The sequence below is a fragment of the Peromyscus leucopus genome, chromosome 14 (assembly GCF_004664715.2).
Source record: "Peromyscus leucopus breed LL Stock chromosome 14, UCI_PerLeu_2.1, whole genome shotgun sequence".
Taxonomy (NCBI): Eukaryota; Metazoa; Chordata; class Mammalia; order Rodentia; family Cricetidae; genus Peromyscus; species Peromyscus leucopus.
Genome location: NC_051075.1, coordinates 38,579,522 through 38,599,828, shown reverse-complemented (window position 1 = coordinate 38,599,828; position 20,307 = coordinate 38,579,522). Strand labels below are relative to the sequence as shown.

The following is a 20,307-nucleotide window of genomic DNA, read 5'->3' as shown; positions in this document are numbered from 1 at the left end:
TAATGATATACCCACTTCTGACAATCCTTAGAACACTTGAAGCCAAAGACATGGGAGCCTTGTCCTTATGGCCCTGACATTCCAGATGACAAGGTCACAGTGCCTGTTACAGACAATGTGCTCAGGGACAGACATCACCTTTGGGACACAACAGATGAGGAAACTGTGGTCAAGTTGAGGCTCCAGTTTCATTACATGCTGAACATGAAATTCAGATTAACTATGCCTTAAACTGTAATTATGGAGGTCTTAATGTCACCCTGGGCTTCAGCCTTGAGTGTTTAGTACAAAAGTCAGCTGACATGGCCTTTTTTTAAAATTTATAAATGCTCGGCCAGTAGCACAGGCTTATTATTAACTAGCTCTTACACTTAAACCAACCCATAATTTTTATCTATGCTTTGTCACGTAGTTCATGGCTTGTTACCTCATTTTCTACATGTCTTGCTTCCTCAGGGGCTGGCTGGCATTTGACGACCTGTTCTTTAGGTTAAAGTCCTACATGGTTTTCCTCTAGGGTCAAAAGTTAATTCCAGCACTTGGGAAGCAGAGGCAAGTGGATCTGAGTTTGAGGCCAGACTGGTCAACAGAGCAAGTTCCAGGACAGGCAGGGCTGTTACACAGAGAAATCCTGTTTTGAAAAAAAAAAAAAAAAAAAAGGTAAACAATGAATGAATCCATTAGTTGGAAGAAAAAAAAAACAAAAAACAAACAAAAAAACAAAAAAACACCAAACAACCTGTGCTAAAATATAAAGCACAAAAGCAAAGATTAGTATCATTATGGCTATGTGAAGCATTTACTTATATTGTTCTATTATTAATAAAACTCGGGAGTCATATTGGGGTAAAAACCTGAAAGATATGTGGGGCATTTACCCACCAACCCCACAATTCCCCAGAGTTTTCTTGAGTGCGAGCAGCAGGAAATATTAGAAGGATTTAGATTGTGGAGATAAACAGATAGAAAATACAGGATACCCTCGAGAAGGCCAAGAACCTATTCCAACAAGCCCTGACTGTCTCTGCCACAGGGTATTTATAGAGATGCCAAGGGGTGGTGCAAAAGACCTTCCCCCAGCATAATCAAGTGCAGACCATCTCAGACACCTGCACTCAGGCCCATGGTCCTCATCATCCTCTCTATGCGGACCTGCTGGGTAAAGCCACAAGGAACCTGAAAATGGGCTCTCACAGGTCCTCTTTTCTTAATATATAAAAAATAACGGGGGCTGGAGAGATGGCTCAGCGGTTAAGAGCACTGACTGCTCTTCCAGAGGTCCTGAGTTCAATTCCCAGCAACCACATGGTGGCTCACAACCATCTGTAATGAGATCTGGTGCCCTCTTCTGGCCTGCAGTCATATATGCTGTATACAAAATAAATAAATAAATCTTTAAGAAAAAAAAAAAACAAAAAACTTGTAATTAATGGCTTACAGCAATCCCCATAGCTGTTACACCTCCCAATATGGGAGTAGAGGATGATAAAGATGGCATTTCTCTTTTGGATTAGGTCCAAGGTGACTACAGCAGTCTTTAGCTGCATCAAGCCCTTTCTAAACCAAAACTCTTAATGCAATTGCAAACTTAAAGAATCCCTTAGCTTCATCATTATTATTAACAGGTTAATATAAATATTGCTATACATAGTCACAATTCTCTCAATCTTACAACTCAAAGCAAACTCTTAACAGAATCATTTGAATTAGCATATATGGTGCTATATATAGTCAACAATTTTCTCAGTCTTACAATTTTAACTCTTAATAGAATCATTTGAATTTTCTTGCTAACAGAACATAGGAAAAACTTCTAATGTTTTTACATCAAACTTAATATTTCCTTAACTCCACAAAACCAGGGTGCATTAATATCATTAGGCTAACAATTTCTGCAAACATACATTCAACCTTAATTCACTTGTAACTCCTCCTTTATAATTTTTTTAAACAATCTCAAACCTAGTTAGAAGAAAACCCAAACTTATACAATTCCTACAAACCCATATTGAAAAGCAATATTCTCAATCTTATCATTAACACTTTGAAAACTTTTAGCAAAACATCCAAAAGCAATTTCTTAATAAAACTCTTTACAGTAGTACTCTTTAAAAGTAGTCTTAGTATACCCTATTTGCATTTCTTACTAACAAAACATGACATTAATCCACTCAAACAACAAACTATTTTTTAAATTAAATAGACTAAGGAATATTAACTCTCCCCTTTCTTTATAATTTTTTAAGCAACCTCAAACCTAGTTAGAAAACCCAAACTTTTCCATTTAAACAGTTCCATTTGTAACACAAAACCAGTTCCATAAGTAATTCCATTTTTACATGAACTGTTCCACAAAACAATTGCATTTTTAACACAGAACAATTCATGAATCACCAGCATATATGCATACACAAAACTGCATCTTTAGTCTAGGTAGAAACAATAAATGTCTTCATTTAAACAGTTCCATTTTTAACCCAATTCCAGAAAACAGTTCCTAGGTCATTAAGTAAACTCAAAATTGTCCCATTGCAATGAAATCACTATTGTTCATTTCATTTCCCAAGTCCCAAAATTCATATAATAAATTCTGGTACAAGCCTTCCAAATATGAAGAAATCCATAACAAAAATCTTTTTGTAGTTTTATCTCATTTTTTAATTTCAAAAAGTTCAAAGAAAGTAAACTCTGGTATCAGGCTTTCACTTCCAAATATGAACAGACATTTTACAACCAAAATTTTTTGCAGTTAACAATTTTAGTTCAAACAAGCGTCTCTGCGACTTTCATTCTTAAGCCAGAGACCTTCTTAGTTACAGTAACATTTTAAACCGCACGGTTTTTGTTGTTAGCTCAGGTTTTTCTGTGTTGTGCTGATTTTTCCACGGATCTCAGCTGCGGATGCCTTGTTGTGCTGGTTCTGGCGTCTGCCATTCTTAGCTTCTTAGCCACTTCTGGAGCTTTTGAAACCATTCAAGACTGCCCGCTTTGCAGTCTACTGGGACACTACCTTCTGTTTCTCAGGTTCTTTACCATATTCATTACGAATAGATTAACACTCAATACTTATACTTTTTTACACACTCATAACATTAACATCTACTTATTTATACTTTTTTAAAAAAGATTTATTTATTATGTATACAGCATATGTGACTGCAGGCCAGAAGAGGGCACCAGATCTCATTACAGATGGTTGTGAGCCACCATGTGGTTGCTGGGAATTGAACTCAGGACCTCTAAGTCAGTGCTCTTAACCTCTGAGCCATCTCTCCAGCCCCTATTTATACTTCTTAAGGAAACTATAGAACTACTTTAGCAAATATATATTCATTCTATATTCTTATTTAAACTTACATTTACAACTAGCATCTTCTGTTTTTGTTTTGTTTTTCTTTCTTTTTTCTTTTGCAACCCCCCCACCCCACCCTGCCCTGCCCCACCCCGCCCCAGACAGGGTTTCTCTGTGTAGCTTTACGCCTTTCCTGGATCTCACTCTATAGATCTATAGACCAGGCTGGCCTCTAACTCACAAAGATCCACCTGCCTCTGCCTCCCAAGTGCTGGGATTAAAGGCATGCACCACCACCGCCCTGCATCTTTATTTCTTACAAGCTTATTACTACATGTCTTAAGACTACCTTAGATACTTCTTGCAAGCTTATATTCTTACATTTTATAGATCTATTTTATCAACTTATATAGGGCTACCATTAGCATATATCTTAGCAAACACCTAAAGATTTAACACTTAGAAGAAATTTAACATTTTCTAATAAGGCAGAATAATTTTGTACTTCTTACTCTTAATTATCATCACTATCTCTATTAGAAAGATTCTCTTAACTAGACACGAAGTACGCACATCATTTCTAAAGTTCAGAGCTTACAGACAGCTTTGATAGTCTAGACGTTCTTGACAGACTGAAACAGGAGTAATTCTTTAATGGCTCTCTTAACTCTGGGACTCATCGATTTCTGTTGCTATGCATTTCAGACCTTTCATAAGAACTCTATTAAGATCTATCTCAGTTTACAGCAAACCCAAAAAGAAGAAAAACCTTGTAAGGAATATTCTGTTTCAACAGACAATTTCCCAACAGGAGAAGATAGTTGTCTAAATTGGAGTTGGGTTCCAGACCTGCAGCTTTCAAAAGGTCTGAAAACATTGCTGGAACTTAGTTACAATTGTCTCAAACTCCTCAGCACTCTGGAAGCCTCTTTGTCCTCCTCCTATGCCCAGACTGCAAGGTGGAACCTTAATATCAGGAAAATGGATTCAGTTGCTTTTTACACTCATCACCAAACTCTGATACAATTTCCCCCCTTCTTAATTTTTTAAAGCTGTATTTGCCTTGAGTTTGTTAACAATGGTAATGTTTCTAATAGATTTTTATTAGCCCAACATTTTCACCAAAACTGCTACTTTTCAGAGGAGTCAAGAACATAGGTGTTCTTTCATAAAACATATCCTTCATTAGCTTACTGTAAGAAAGCATTTTCATGATTTAGTATTTTCATTTCATTAGCTTTAACCCTTGATGTTATTGTTGTTAGCAGCTGTGATATTTAGCGTTGATTTCATATAAGGAACTTTCAGGTGAAGCAACTATTTTTTTTTAAGACAGCTAGATTTTCTGAAGTTTGTTCCCATCTAAGCAGTCATTTCTTTTTGAATGCCTGTTTCCTTGTCTCCTTATTAGATTTGCAAATGAATTACTCATTGCAGGCAGTTTGTTGAAAAGGCAAAGAACTTTATTTTCACATAAGTTTCTTCATATCTAAAACAACGTTCAGTGTATAAACTGCTTTCCCTTGTTTTAATAATTTTAAGGTGGCTTGTTGACAAACGGTTTCTAGTTAGAGGCTGTCCCTTTACCCAAATTCATCACTTCAGGATGAGAGTGAAATTTCCGTTGAACTACTTACTGTAAAGCTCCTAGCAAATTTTTTTTGTACAGCTATTAGGGAAAATAAGGTATTTTCCGCAAAGGTGCCAAAAAAAAAAAAAAAAAAAAAAAGGCGAATCTCCGAGTTCCATATCCTTTCAATTTTTTTATTGGAACTGACATTCAACAAACTCTGAGATGATTTTACTCCTTTTTCTTTTAAAAGCTGTATTTTAAGTTTACCATGAACGTATTTTCAAGCTGACAAAGGTCTTTCAGGGCAATTTTGCCATCATTAGTGGAAAAACTACCTTTCCCAGAATGCATTTCTCTTATATCAGTCCTTTATTGCAAGCTAGCTTTTGGACTTCATTGCCCATATTTCCTTTTGGGTTTGGGAGTCAACTCCCCCCACCCCACCCCCCGACAGGGTTTCTCTGTGTAGCTTTGCACCTTTCCTGGAACTCACTCTGTAGACCAGGTTGGCCTCGAACTCACAGAGATCCGCCTGGCTCTGCCTCCCGAGTGCTGGGATTAAAGGCGTGCGCCACCACTGCCGGGCAACTTCTGGTATTTTTACTGGACTTGCTTATGAAGTTTTTGCTTTTGCAACAAGAGATTTGAACCAAGTGTTTTAAGTTTTCAACTACGGGAGATTGGGAGATTTCTGTTCTCAGAGCTGGCCTCCACAGGTGTCTCTGCTTTATCAGACACCGCCGGAATCAGAACTGCACCTGCCTCATTAGTGCGCCTCGAGGCGGGCATTCCTTTTACCAACTTCCCTCGGGGCTTGTGTTTGCCTTAGCCAGTCAGTAAAAAACAAAAGCATTTACAACAGCTTTTCCATAGCTCCTTTGGAGAGATTTTCTCCCACTGATCTTGTTTTCATTTTGCTTGTTCCTTTCCCCCCAGATGCAGAGCTTCAGATAGCTCAGGCTGCTCTGTACCTCTGCTAGCTGCCTTTGGAGATAGGGGCTCCCCCCACACCCCCGAATCTGCCTCAAATTCTAGCAGCTTTTTCAGGTCATGCATTTTCTGGGGAGGAATCTGTCCCGTCTCCGTTTCTTCAGAAAGTCTTTCTCCCAGACAGTTCCCAGTTTGGTCTCAGTTTATCCCCTTTGCCCCAGAAACATTTTCCGACACTGAAGTGGTGGCTTTCCCTGATACCGAAGGTAGGGGCTTTTTGTCTGTTTTCGGGGTCTGTGAGGTTTGTATTCATAAATCAAGCTTAGCAAGGGAGGTTTTTGCCATCTCTAAGCTGGCATCAGGCCCATTCCCCGGTGGGTTGCATTTGTTTGTCTGGGTGCTCAAGGACTGAGCTTATGCCAGAGGCAATCACCTCTTATGTTACTCCCCCACCCCACTGGTGGTTGAAACAAAGCTTCTCTTGTAAAGATGCTTTCTCTGATAGAGAAGAAAGCTTTATTCCTGGATAGTTTTCCATTCTGCCCTGGCTGGGCTCTTTCCCCAGACAGCGTTCTGACTCTGCAGACTAACTGCAGACACAGTTCAGCTTTACTGCTTTCCCAGAAAGGTCTTTTCTCTGATAGGAAAGCTTTTTTCAGATTTCTTTTTGCAGCTGTGGACCTATCAACCCGGGACTTGTAGGAAAGTGGGCAACTGTGCCTTTCCCACCGGCTTTAACTTTGTTCATTAGCAGTTTTCCCCTGGGTCCTGCACCTTCCTGCCTCAGCTCTGTGCTCCAGGAAGTTTACAACTGCAGGAACCCTAGTATCCCGGAAATGCACTCCAACTCAGAGATGCTGGCCAGTCGCCTCTGGCCAGTTGCTCAGAAGAGAGGATACAATGCTAACAGTTTGCATTGCTTCAGGGGAATCTTTGCCTTAGGGGAATTAGAAGCACCTTTTCCTGTTAGGAGTGAAATGCTCACTCAGAAACAAAACCCTTTATGCCTCAGCTCAGCTGTAACTGAAAAGCTTGGCTCTTTTTGCTTTACTTTTCTTTTTTTTTTTTTGTTTTTGTTTTTTGAGACAGGGTTTCTCTGTGTAGCTTGGCGCCTTTCCTGGGACTCACTTGGTAGCCCAGGCTGGCCTCGAACTCACAGAGATCCGCCTGGCTCTGCCTCCCGAGTGCTGGGATTAAAGGCGTGCGCCACCACTGCCCGGCTCTTTTTGCTTTTTCCAGGTAAAGTTTCCTGCCCTATTGGGCTCCTTATGGCTTTTCACCCACTCTCCCAAGTGTTTCCCTCAGGGGACTTTGACCCACTGTCTTTTACTAGCTTGAAGAGACAAGGCTTAGAAGAGAGGTTTTTAGGAACACCATCCCTGCCTCATTGCAGAGAGGATTTTTCTGGCTTGAAAGAACTTAGGTTTTGCTCTCTTAAGAGGTTTGTTGTTTTCCCTTAGAGCTAGTCACAGGTGATTCTTATTTTTGTTCTTCTGAGAAAGATTAAGGCTTTTTAGAGAGATTCCTCCCCCCGCCCCAATTTTCCAAGTTTTTTAGTTTGAGAGAAAGATTTTTTTTCCCCCAAAAGAGAGAAAGACCAACTTTCCCCAAAACTTCAACTTTAAACTTTTTGGCTTCTTACACCTGCATTTTTGCCTCAGGGAGAAATTACTTTCTCCTGCTGCTTGGATTTAGCATTTCAGCTGTCCCCAGGTCAAAAGCTTCCATAGGAAACTTTTCTTCCTCATAAGCTCAGAGAAGAGCTTTTTTTTTTTTTTTTAACTACCCGTAAAACTCAAAGATTTTCCTCCCAGTTTGTGTTCATAGCCCCCAAAGTTAGAAAATTGAAGTTTTTCTGTCTAGTTGCCTTAAATTTTTTCCTACATGATCTTACATTTCTAAGTTTTTCCTACACTATATTATTACACTATAACTTATACTTATTTTTCAGGTAGAAATTAAGAGATACAAGATAGAAATTTTGATAGAGACTTTTGTGCTGCAGCATCGGACATCCTTCCAGTCCATTTTTTCCCCCTTTTCTCTCGAGGATAAAACCCCTGCCCTTAGCCGGGCGGTGGTGGTGCACACGTTCGAGGCCAGCCTGGGCTACCAAGTGAGTTCCAGGAAAGGCAAGGCGCAAAGCTACACAGAGAAACCGTGTCTCGAAAAACCAAAAAAAAAAAAAAAAAAAAAAAAAAAACCCAAAAAACCCTGCCCTTAACATTCATATTTCGTATTCCATTCCAACACCGGACACGTCCTTTCTTCCCACTGGCAGGACCACTTTCGCCAAAAACTCTGTAATAAAACTATTATTTTCCTTTGTCTTTAGTCCCTATTACTTTATTTTTAGTCCCCCCCCCTTGTTTTCTTTAGTCCCTGTTCATGGTACCATTCTGTGGGGTGTTTACCCACCAACCCCACAGCTCCCCAGAGTTTTCTTGAGTGCGAGCAGCAGGAAATATTAAATAGAAGGATTTAAGATTGTGGAGATAAACAGATAGAAAATACAGGACAGCCTCGAAAGGGCCTGGAACCTATTCCAAAGAGCCCTGTCTCTGCCCCAGGGTATTTATAGAGATGCCAAGGGGTGGAGCAAAAGACCTCCCCCCAGCACAGCCAAGTGCAGACCATCTCAGACACCTGCACTCAGGTCCCTGGTCCTAATCATCCTCTCTATGCAGACCTGCTGGATAAAGCCACGAGGAACCTGAAAACAGGCTCCCACATAGATCCAAAGAGGAAGAGGAATGATCAGCTGACCCTAACTCTTCATGCTTTCCAGATTGAAAAAGGCCTCAAATCTCTCTAAGCTCCTCCCTATATCTTCCTGGGGCCCCCTATCTGGGTCCTCCAAAATCTCTATGGCTAATTCCAGTCAGCCAATCGCTGACTCCACCCTGATTCAAGGTAAACTTTATTAGCAGTCTCAGAGTGTCAGTGCGAATAAATATTCTGCAACAAATGTTTATTAAGCAATTATGAAGAAGTGCAAACTACATTTCTTAGAAATGTAGAGATTACATGTTCTTGAACATGAAATTCAGAAGTGCACATTTCCATACCCTGCTTAATGAAAGCGTGGCCCTGCTCTCAAACAGTCTGAAGGACCTGCCTCTCACGGGCACATCGTCAAACAAAGGATTTTAAACAACAGACCATGCTGGTATCTGAAACTATGGCTGGAGAGGTGGCTCGGTGGCTAAGAGCACATGCTCTTCTGGAGGACCCAAGTTCGGTTCCCAGCACTTCTATCAGGTGACTCAGTGTGACCACAGCTCCAGGGGACTTGATGCCTCTGGTCTCCACAGGCACCTGCATTCACATGCACACACAAACCTACACATAATTTAAAAAAAAGGAAAAGTGAAAAGAGTCTGAAACAACTGGCAGTGGCTGGTATTCATGGACTGGATCAATCGCTAAAATGGTAAAATCAGAAATATTTCTAATGCTCAAGATAGATTATGTGAGCTGTGGAGGAAACGGAACTACACAATAAACTTCCAGAACAAACAGCTTAACTCTATTTTATTGATATAAATACAACATATCTCACAGGCGTCCACTATTTCACTATACTACACAAGAGACAAAGTGAGAGCAATTAAATATTAATGCAAAAAGAAAATACAGAAATGCTTTGTTACATAAGTCACCTATATATAGTAAAGCATCCTACATACTTTGTACAATTTATTTCTAATTGATTAAGTATTTGAAATAAAGCAAGGCTTAATTTATTCAAAGTTTTATTTCTCGGTGGAAAATGCTCTTTTCATCAGTGGTGGCTGCGTCTTCCCAAGATCAAACATCATTTCCAAAGGTGGGTTGTTGAGAGAACACCAGTCAGGTATACGGCCGGTCTGATTATAATATTCCTTTGAAATGGAGCGGCTCCCAAGTATATCTTGCAATGCTCCAAAAACAGCGCCTGTGTAGCAACAATACTTTTATAGCTAAGATGATATATCAGAAAACTGTAAGCTGCTTACATCCATTCTATGAAAAGAGGGACCGGCAAATCCAGCAGTGCAGATCACATTCTCCAGTTCACTGGGATTTTGAATAACAGGATCAACTATAACTCCTATGTTGAAAGTAACTTAAATAACCTTTTGCAGATTACAGTGAATACAGAATTACAAAATCTATAAGGAAGTGGAATAGAATGAGGCGGAAGGATTTTCAGCTTTAGGAAAGACCTAAGTTTCCTTTGTCACAACTTGGCTACATGTCATTTACTTAAGTAAAATAAAACTGCAAAACCCAAGAGGTATCATTGAAAAGTCTTAAGATTTTTTCATACTATTTAATATAATTTATTTAACTTTTTATTTTATGTGCAATGGTGTGAAGGTATCAGATCCACTAGAACTGGAGTTACAGATGGTTGTAAGCAGCCATGTGGGTGCTGGGAATTGAACCTGGGTCCTCTAGAAGGGCATCCAGTGCTCTCAACCACTGAGCCATCTCTCCAGCCCCAAAAGTCTTAAGATTTTACACTGAAAAAAGAAATAGTATTGCATTCATTTAAAAATCCTAACATTTGTTTTTCTCTCTAAATGTACGATCTCGACACCGGCTCTATCATAAAATACACACACAGTGTACAATGTACACATGCGACTGTTTTTCTCTAGGTAGTTATTAGACTACCTGCTTATCCAGCGGTAACACCATCTAGAGCATTCAATGAGCTCCATTACAGAGCAAGGATGAAGCAAAGAACCCATTTCCCCCATTAAAACAAGAGTTCTAAGTAAGCAAGCATCACTCTAGAATATGGTCACCACTTTCACTATTCTGAGGGATGACTTCAGATGGATGAAGTTTACTTAGTATTTGAGACAGGGTTTTCCTATGTAGCCCTGGCTGGCTTAGAGCTCACTATGTAGACCATGTTGTCCTCAAACTCATAAGAGATCCACCTGCTTCTACCTCCAAAGTGTTGGTATTAAAAGCATGTGCCACCACATCACGACCCATCCCTAAGGATGAAGTTTACTTAAAAAAAAAAAAAATCACAGTGCAAAGGCCAACAGAAACAAGCATATAATTCTAAAAATTCAAATAATTTAGAGAAAAGTCACATTTTATGAAAATTATTTGTTCATTTGAAGGTCTAACTTTGCAGCTTAGACTGGCTTGGAATTCATTATGTAGCCCAGGCTTGCCTCAAACTCTTGATCCTCCTGCCTCAGCCTCCTAAGTAATTGGACTGTGGGGTTTATTATTTCTCAGTGGAAAATATATCTTCAGCATCATTTGTGGCTAAGTGTTCCCAACATCAAACATTATTTCCAAAGGTGAACTGTGAGGGGACACTAGTCAGGCACATGACCCAGCTAACAGTTCTACCTATGAGATAGGTAGTTTTCAATAGTGAATAATTTACTTTGATGCATTTATTAATAATAACACCGAGGACTAAGTTCTTACCTCCCAGCCAGGCCACACAATTAGCCTTTGCAGGTGGAGTATGAATCCGGAAGGTCTTGGTGCCAAGTGTCTTTTTGTATTTTGGTTTTTCTACCAAATACCGTATTTCTGCAAGCAATCTGTGGAGAAATCCTGGCAACATAGATGTGCCACCTATGACTACCAAATTCTCTGCCAGTTGCTTCCTGGTGTCTATTGGGCACTGGTATTGAAAAAGAAAAGAATTATTTTTAATTGGATAAATCCTGTTTAAGTACCCAGAAATGGACACTGTATATAGCAGCAGCAGCAGCAGCAGCAGCAGCAGCAGCAGCAGCAGCAGCAGCAGCTGTAAACACAAGAGACTGTAATGTTTCTCTATTCAAGTGCTGGGATTAAAGGTATGTCCTACCACAGTCAGCCTCTGCATTACCCTCTACATCAGTCTCTAAATTGTGTGTGTGTGTGTGTGTGTGTGTGTGTGTGTGTGTGTGCATGCACACCCGTGCACACATACAAGCATATGAGTGCAGTGTATGTGCAGAGATTAGAGGACGATTTGCAGGGGTGGGCTCTGTCCTACTATGAAGGTCCTAGGGCTTGAACTCAGGTTATCATGCTTGGAGGCAAGCGCCTTTACTCACTCCGACATCTAGCTGGCCCACAGTTTTAGACTTGAAAAGAGTGTAAATTCCAAGTCCCAGAGCAGTAGCATGAGTGCACTCATCAACTAAATTTTCTCATATAAGTAAGGAAAGCATGTAACATTTGCCCACCACCCCTCTCTGTCTCTCTGTTAACGTGTTTGTTTTTTGAGACAGATATACAGCCAGGAACTCACCATACATCCTGGGTTAGCCTTGAACTTGCAATCCTCCTTTCTCTACCTTTAGAGTGCTAGGATAATAGGTGTGTGCCACTGTACCTGGCTTAAAACCTAATTTTTTTTTTTTAAATGTGTTTATTGGCTTGGAAGCTACCTGATTTCTTTTTTTAATTTTTTTTAAGGGTTTTTATTTATTATGTATATAGTGTTCTGTCTACATGTAGACTTGCAGGCTAGAAGAGGACACCAGATCTCATTACAGATGGTTGTGAGCCACCATGTGGTTGCTGGGAATTGAACTCAGGACCTCTGGAAGAGCAGCCAGTGCTCTTAACCTCTGAGCCATCTCTCCAGCCCCCAAAACCTAATTTTTCAAGGTACTATGTCTCTACCACCATACTAAGGCCAGTTGCTGGGTGGGAAGCTCATACTCTCGGAGCTTGTTTGGAGGTTCTCACAGGACAGCACAGCTGTTCATGTACCCTTGACTGGAGGACTCTCTCCTCTACTGAAAAGTCACATTCTTGGCACAGCTTCCAGAGGCTGTGTTTCAAAGGAGAAAAGAAGTGAACTCTGCTGGCTGGTCAGATCAGCCTGGCAGCCCAGGGGTGCCAGATCATCCTCACTCAGACCCTGTGAGAACTGCACTTCCTCATCAGTTCCAAGACTCAGGAATGATCCAGTTCTTTAAGAAGTGGTGCCTGAGAGGCAGACAGGACCTTTCCACAGTGATGGTACTTCAGATGGAAGTTCCACAGTGGCATACTCACTCAACAAAGCTACATGTGCCTCAAGCACTTGAAAATTCACTACCATACAGAATGGAATTTGGAGGAACTAAAAGCTACCCAAGGTCCAAGTCTGGTATCTGCTCTGAAAAAAATTGCTTTGTTCAAACTCATTACCTAGTTTGGGATACCATATCTCACTCACTCAGCGCCAAAGTCAAACTCATTAACTAGAAATGTTTTTCACATGGGTTTTACATTCATGTATTGTGTGTGTGTGTGTGTGTGTGTGTGTGTGTGTGTTGGTGTGTGTGTGTGTGTTGGTGTGGGCATGCTACAGCATACAGGTGGAAATCAGAGGACAATCTGCAGGAGTGGGTTCTACCATATGTGTCTTGGGGTTGAACTTAAGGGTACTTGCCACCAAATTTGATGGCTTATCTGCTGAGCCATCTTGCTGGCCCTAGGAATATTTTTAAAATACTAAGAAAAACGTTTTTTTTGATACAGGGTCTTACTACGTGATCCATGCTAGCATGAATTCTCGATATAAACCAGGCTGGCCTGGAATTCTTCATCCAGCTGTCTTGGCCACTCAACCGCCACTATCCTTAGCAGCATTAACTATAAAATTCCACAGAAAAGTTAACGTAGGAAAATGTAAGCCAGGTGTGGAGGGGCATGCCTGTAATCCTAGCACTTGAGACGAAGAGGCAGAAGAATCTGAAGAATTGCCAAAGTCCAGCGAGATACTGAGTTATAGGTCCAAACCAAAACAAAAAAAACAAGTGAAATATTTTTTAAAAGATAACAGTATTCTATAAAAATTACAATAAAGAGACTAGAAAATTACCTTATTCTTTTTTTTTTTTTTTTTTGGTTTTTCGAGACAGGGTTTCTCTGCGTAGTTTTGCGCCTTTCCTGGAGCTCACTTGGTAGCCCAGGCTGGCCTCGAACTCACAGAGATCCGCCTGCCTCTGCCTCCCGAGTGCTGGGATTAAAGGCGTGCGCCACCACCGCCCGGCGAAAATTACCTTATTCTTATAAATAATATATGATAAGGAAAAATGCAGAAGACAACACTTAATTTTTTTTCTTTGAAGGACCATTACAACAAAGGGAAACTTTATAAATACCTGCAAAAGGGAATCCAATATTAAAGTGGCAACAGATTTCTCCTCATTATCTTGTTCAAAAAGAATTTCCACAACTGAATCTCTGATGAGAGTAAAAAGAAAAGAGAGCACTTTATTGGCATCATATAACCCGACATGGAATAAAGCATTCGTTATACTGACATAATGATTTTAAGTGGCAGTATCACCTTCATGAATTATTTAATAAAATGCAAAGCTTTTCTCATTGTAAGTGGGGAAAATAGTAGTGTCCACCTCTAGGGGTTGAGAGGAGGATACAATACTCTTGCCAAACAAGGTTTGACACACAGGAAGCATTCCTCAAGTGTTAGCTCCTGGGGAAGTAAGATTTGCATGTTTTGGATTTCATTGCCCCTCCTCAAACATAACAACAGAAAAGAGGTTGTACTCTGTAAAAGTTAACAAAACAAAAGGATTTCTGAAGTACGTTTCCACGTAGCTGGAGCTGATTTCAAGCTCCTTATTCTCTTGTCCCTACCTCCCACGTGCTGGAACTCAGGTGTGAGCCACTACACGGGGCAGCCCACACTTTTTTCTGTCTTAAAAATCTACAATAAAGCTGGGTACGGTGACCCACACCTGTAACCCCAGCACACAAGAAAGGTAAGCAGAAGGACTGCTACAGACTGAACGCCAGCCTGGGCTACACAGCAACACCTGTTTTAAAAACAGGAAGCAGCAAGGACATGACAGAGACGTAAGAGAAGTCTATTTTGGCCAACATGAGAAAGGTCTTTGGGGTGAACAGTATTTTTCACTGTACATATTTAAGACATACAATATAATGTCTTGCTATACACAGTCATAATGAAATGATTAACTATCACCTTCCACAGTTACCTATTTTGTGGTAAGAGTGGCTACAATTTATCCTCCTAGACTTCTCAGTATAGGACACACATTATCAGTTACATCCTCGTGTTACATGGTGAAGGTTTGTGCCCTCTGATCTACTTCCCTTCACCCCGCTCTAACCCCGGTCGCCACTGTTGTAATCGGTTTCTAATAAAAGACTAAGCAGTGTTTCCTTCTTCTATGTGGTGCAGTTCTCTTTAATCAAGCTTGTAAGATTTCATGTTTATTTGTATTTTTCAAACATATGCACATTAAAAAATAGAAGATTTACACCACACATGGCGCACATGCTTTTATCCCAGCACTCAGGAGGCAGAGCCAGGCGGATCTCAGTGAGTTCGAGGCCAGCCTGGTTTACAAAGAGAGTTCCAGGACAGCCAGGGCTACACAGAGAAATCCTGTCTCAAAATAGCAAAAACAAATAAATACATGAATAAATAACGGGGGATTTACAATAGGAAATCAACGCAAAGTCAAATAAACTAATGATCAAATCATACATGATAATGGATCACACGTAATGTAATAACCTAATGGAAACTAATTTTATCAAGGCAGTTTCATAGCCACAATAGTTTAAAACTTTATTGTTGAAGTGTAGATCACAAAAACTACACATAAAATTACACAGAACTATACGTACACTGTATACCAATACCAATTTACTACTTATTTAAATTTTGAGATAAAGTCTCTCTATGTAGCCTTGGCTGTCTTGGAACTCACTCTGTAGACCAGGATGATCTTGAACTCACAGAGATCCACCTGCCTCTGCCTCCTGAGTGCTGGGATTAAAGGTGTGCATCACCATATTCAGCTTCTGTATTTCCTTTTTCAACAATCTCCAAGTCTAGAATTACGTGAAAATTTAAAAGAAACCAAAAACAGTGAACCTCTTTAAAAAACTTTATAAACACCAGGACTCACTATGTAGCCTAAGGTGCCCTTGAACCTGTGACATACCATCTGCTTCAGCCCCCACCTGCTGGGATTACAGGTGGGTGAGCACAGCTGGCCCACAGAGCCTTTTGTAGGCCGGGTGGAGACTGTGCTTCCTGCCGTCAGCTCAACTACTCCTGTTTCCCAGCTCCCGACAGTAGACAGACAGATAAAGCTCCCTACAGAGGAGAGGAAGCACTCTTCCTTTCCCTTCCCTTCTCAGGACTGCTTGCTTGCTGCATGAGATGGGAAGCTATGACTTCAGCAGCCACAAAGAACCCAAGAAATGATAAGATGGACAGATGCTCCCATCTCTATTGGGAGCTGTCCTTTCTAAACTTGGATCACATGACAGACACTCCGGCACTGCTGAAGTCACTCTCTTCAGGTTTGTAGAAGCTGGGTGGCCAAGAAAAATACCAGCCAGTGCGACACAAACCAAAGTGAACACACACATCACATCGGAGCTCTATTTTTGTTTCTTTTAGTAGGGTCTCACTATGTAGCATCCATTTATTGTGGGTCCCACTAAATAATCGAAAGAAAATTTAAAATAATAATTTAATAAAAATAACAATAGAGCCGGGTGATCCCAGCACTCAGGAGGTAGAGGCAGGGGATCTCTGTGAATTTAAGGCCAGCGTGCTCTACAGAGCAAGTTCCAGAACAACCAAGACTACACAAAGAAACCCTATCTTGGAAAAAGAAAAAAAGAGACTACCAAAAAGTACCACATTTTCACACCAATGGGTCCTTTAATTTATAATCTTGAACTTTATGTATTTATGTTCATTCTCTTGACATCTCACCCTCTGTTACCTTAAAACTTAAAGGCTATCCAGTATGGTAACTGTTTTTCAGTCCACTTTTTGATATCATATCTTAGAAATGGAATGTTTAAGGCAGTCAGGTATGTATTCACAACAGCTGTACTCAAGAAGTTAAAGGAGGAGGAGAACCACTGTTTGAGGTCAGCCTGGGTTACAGTATGATTGATACCCTGTCTGAAAACAGAGGGAATTTATAATCAAATCTCATAGGATATAAATAAAATTACACTGCTAGCAATATAATTATGTTTCTCAATATAATTATGTAAACCCTTAACAGTAATTTTTATTACAATATCTGAGAAGTAATAAAATGTGAACCACCAATGGATTCTAAACTTTGAATTTATTTGGAATGAAACTTCATTCTAAGAAAACAAAGTTTTAAAATTTTACTTATTTTATGTGTATGGGTATTTTGCCTGCATGTGTGTTTGTTCACCATGTGCATGAAGTACCCACCAAGGCCAGAGGAGAACACTGGACACCCTGAAACTAGAGTTCTAGATAGTTCTGAGTTGCCATGTGCGTGCTGGGAACTGAACCTGGCGTCTCTGTGGTTTTTTTTTTTTTTTTTTTAAGATTTACTTAATTATTTTATGTATATAAGTGCTCTATTTGCATATACACCTTTATCCCAGAAGAGGACATCAGATCCCACTATAGATGGTTGTGAGCTACCATGCTGGTGCTGGGAACTGAACATAGGACTTCTGGAAGAGGAGTCAGTGCTCTTAACCACTGATGTTCTTAACTGTTGATCCATGCCAGTCTCTGGGTTCCAAACAAAGGTTTAGAGCACAAACGAGCAAATGACTAACTACAAACAAAATCCAGCCACTCTCCACATGAAGTGTCTTTGGAACACGGGCATAGTATACGTTTTGCACTCCATCTGCAGAGCTGAGTAGGTGAAAGACTATACGAACATCAAAGTCTAAGACAGTTACTACTTGGTTCTTAAAACATATTTCCTGTTGCTTTTCAAAACACTGTTAGTTTCATTAAAATAATTCTGAATCATTCTGATGAAGAGGAAAGAATATTTTTAAAATTTAAAAAAGCTGAGTAAAGTTACAAAAAATAAAGCATCATGAGAAACATTTTACTGTTAACCAACACTCACCTAAAGGCTTATACAAGTATTTTTCAGAGCCAAAATGTAACACATTATTTTGTTTGTAATAATTACTGTCTAACCTGATTGATCCAAGCACATGTAAAATCTTCTCTCCATCCAGTGGATAGTCAACATTTGGGGGTGGGGAGGGACGCTGAAACATTAGAAAAAATATATATATAATCATAAGCAAACACGTAAGTATCTTTCAAAACAGACATGATGGCTAAGCTTACCTCATTGTTGCCATCAATATTAAATTTTGCTGCTTGGATCTGTAGTCCACGCTTCAGATCACATACAAAGCACGTGCGCACTAAGGAAGGAGGAAATGGAGCCTCTGTTACTGCTTGTAACAGGAATGGGGAGCTTACACCTTAGAACAATTCTGTTCACGTGAAAGTACAATTTCAATTGTCGTCTCCTGTAAAGTCATGTATCATTTCACTGCTTTTTTAATTTTTATTTTATATTATTAAAAATGTGTAGCCCAGGCTGACCTCGAACTCGTGATCCTCCTGCCTCCACCTCCTTCAGCAAATCCTACCAGCATGCGACACCACCACTGGCCATTTCATTGCTTTTTTATGACGCACAGTTGAGGTTTTTTTTTTAAGATTTATTTATGTATTTTATGTATATGAGTTCTCTGTCGGTATGTATGTCTCCGTGTCAGAAGAGGGCACTGGGTCCTATTGTAGACTGTTGTGAGCCACCATGTGGTTGCTGGTAACAGAACTCAGGACCTCTGGAAGAGCAGCCAGTGCTCTTAACCACAGCTGTGATTTTATTAGAGACATTTTAATACAGGCCTAGGCATGAAGCTTAAGAGAAAAACAAGAGGGGCCAGGAAGATAAAGGGAGAGGATGGGGAGGCAGAGAGATTAGAGGAGCCCAGGAAGAAAGACCAGTCAAGAACGGGGTGCAGGGTTCTTTCTCCATGGGAGTGTTGCCTGCGAAACGACATTCTAAAACTACCCTTGCAGGAACTACTCTGCCCGTGGACGGCCTTTGCAGACGTGTAACAATACAAAGAAACTGCGGCACCATGACGACAGCTCTTCCAACTAAATAGTATGTGTTGTCGGGTTTTCTGTTTTCATTCTCCTCTTCTTTTGTTCCCTTAGCAAAAGAGCTTAGTGAAGACAAACTCCACTTGGTCCTTAACTGGAGTTTCTGCAGTGGTCACTTCCTGCGTGGACACCCAGCAATACCACCTGCCCGCTACACTAGCCTTTTTTTTTTTTTTTTTTTTTTTTTTTGAGACAGGTTTTCTCTGTGTAGCTTTGCGCCTTTCCTGTAACATTACTCTGTAGCCCAGGCTGGCCTCGAACTCACAGAGATCTGCCTGCCTCTGCCTCCCGAGTACATGTGCCACCACCGCCTGGCCAGCCTTTTAATTTTTGCATTTACTATTTAAGACTTTTTTTTTCTGCAAATACCCTTAATAAAGCCTTTAGACACAGGAGCAAGTAAAAATTTAAAATCTGAGGAAAAGTGGTGTTGAATGCAAGAAATCTAATGACTTTAGCCAGATTATTTGTAGAACATTACAGACACACTTACAACTATGTAATGTGTTTACTATTCAGCTGAAGACAAATTCTGCTGGGGAATGGAGAGATGACTAACAGTTAATACCACTGTTCTTTGAGGACCAGGATCAGTTCCCAGCACTTACAGGGTGGTTCACTATTATCCTAACTCCACTTCCAGGGAGTCTGATGCCTTCTGACCTCCACAGGCACCAAGCACTCATGTGGTACACATACACACATGCAGGTAAAACATTCATACAACTAAAATAAATAAATCTTAAAAATAAATAAATTTCTGTTGTTGAACATATTATTCAGCAACATGGCTGTTTTTTGTTTGCTTTGTTTTTTTTTCCAGACAGGGTGTTGGATGGCCCTAGCTGGCCTGGAACTTGCTATGTATGTATGTATGTATGTATGTATGTATGCATGTAAGTAATATATATGTATGATGTATGTATGTATGTGTATATGTAATATATATGTATGATGTGTGTGTGTGTATGTGTGTGTGTGTGTGTGTGTGTATGTATCTGCCCCAAGTGCTGAGATTACAGGCAAATGCCATCACACCTGGTTCCATTTTGTATATATTTTTTAATCTGTGTTTTTAGAAACTCATGCCCTTCACACTAACACTAAAGAATGAAAAGGACAAAGAGAACTCAGGGCCAGAGAGATGGATGGCTCAGAAGGCTAGGGCACCTGCTGTCAAGCCTACAACCTGAGCTCATCCCAAGGATCCACATGTTGACAGAGAAAACTCTGCTTACCTTTAATATCCTCTAAGATACCTTCTGGAACTGAACCTGGAAAAGAATTTTATTAAGAATTAAGGAACCTTAATAATAATTTTTAAAAATCCTATTAAATTCTATCCATTTCCCCATTTTTTTTATTTAAGCAAAATTAAAAAATATTTAAGTACTACAATCGTTTTAAAGGCCTAACAGAAAAAGCAACTTTGCTTTTAGGGAAGAAATCTCATCATTCCAAGTGAAGGAGAGCAGAGAGCCTGACCCCAGGAGGCTTGAGCTTGGACACGTTATAACAGAGCCAGAGTGCATGCACAGGGACGGGCCAGGCCCCAGCACT

General features: G+C 40.1%; 1 protein-coding gene across 1 annotated transcript in view; it reads right to left on the bottom strand.

Moving 5' to 3' along the window:
• Window positions 1-9,302: 9,302 nt before the first annotated feature.
• Actr10 (actin related protein 10) overlaps window positions 9,303-20,307 on the bottom strand; it is a 32,162-nt gene continuing 21,157 nt past the window's right edge. Inside the window, exons 8-13 of the mRNA XM_028858493.2 lie at window positions 19,986-20,021; window positions 17,911-17,990; window positions 17,755-17,828; window positions 13,910-13,991; window positions 11,241-11,442; window positions 9,303-9,732 (exon numbers count right to left, since the gene is read on the bottom strand). Of these exons, the coding sequence (XP_028714326.1) occupies window positions 9,551-9,732; window positions 11,241-11,442; window positions 13,910-13,991; window positions 17,755-17,828; window positions 17,911-17,990; window positions 19,986-20,021 (656 nt within the window). The 3' untranslated portion in view covers window positions 9,303-9,550. The remainder of the gene's footprint in view (window positions 9,733-11,240; window positions 11,443-13,909; window positions 13,992-17,754; window positions 17,829-17,910; window positions 17,991-19,985; window positions 20,022-20,307) is intronic.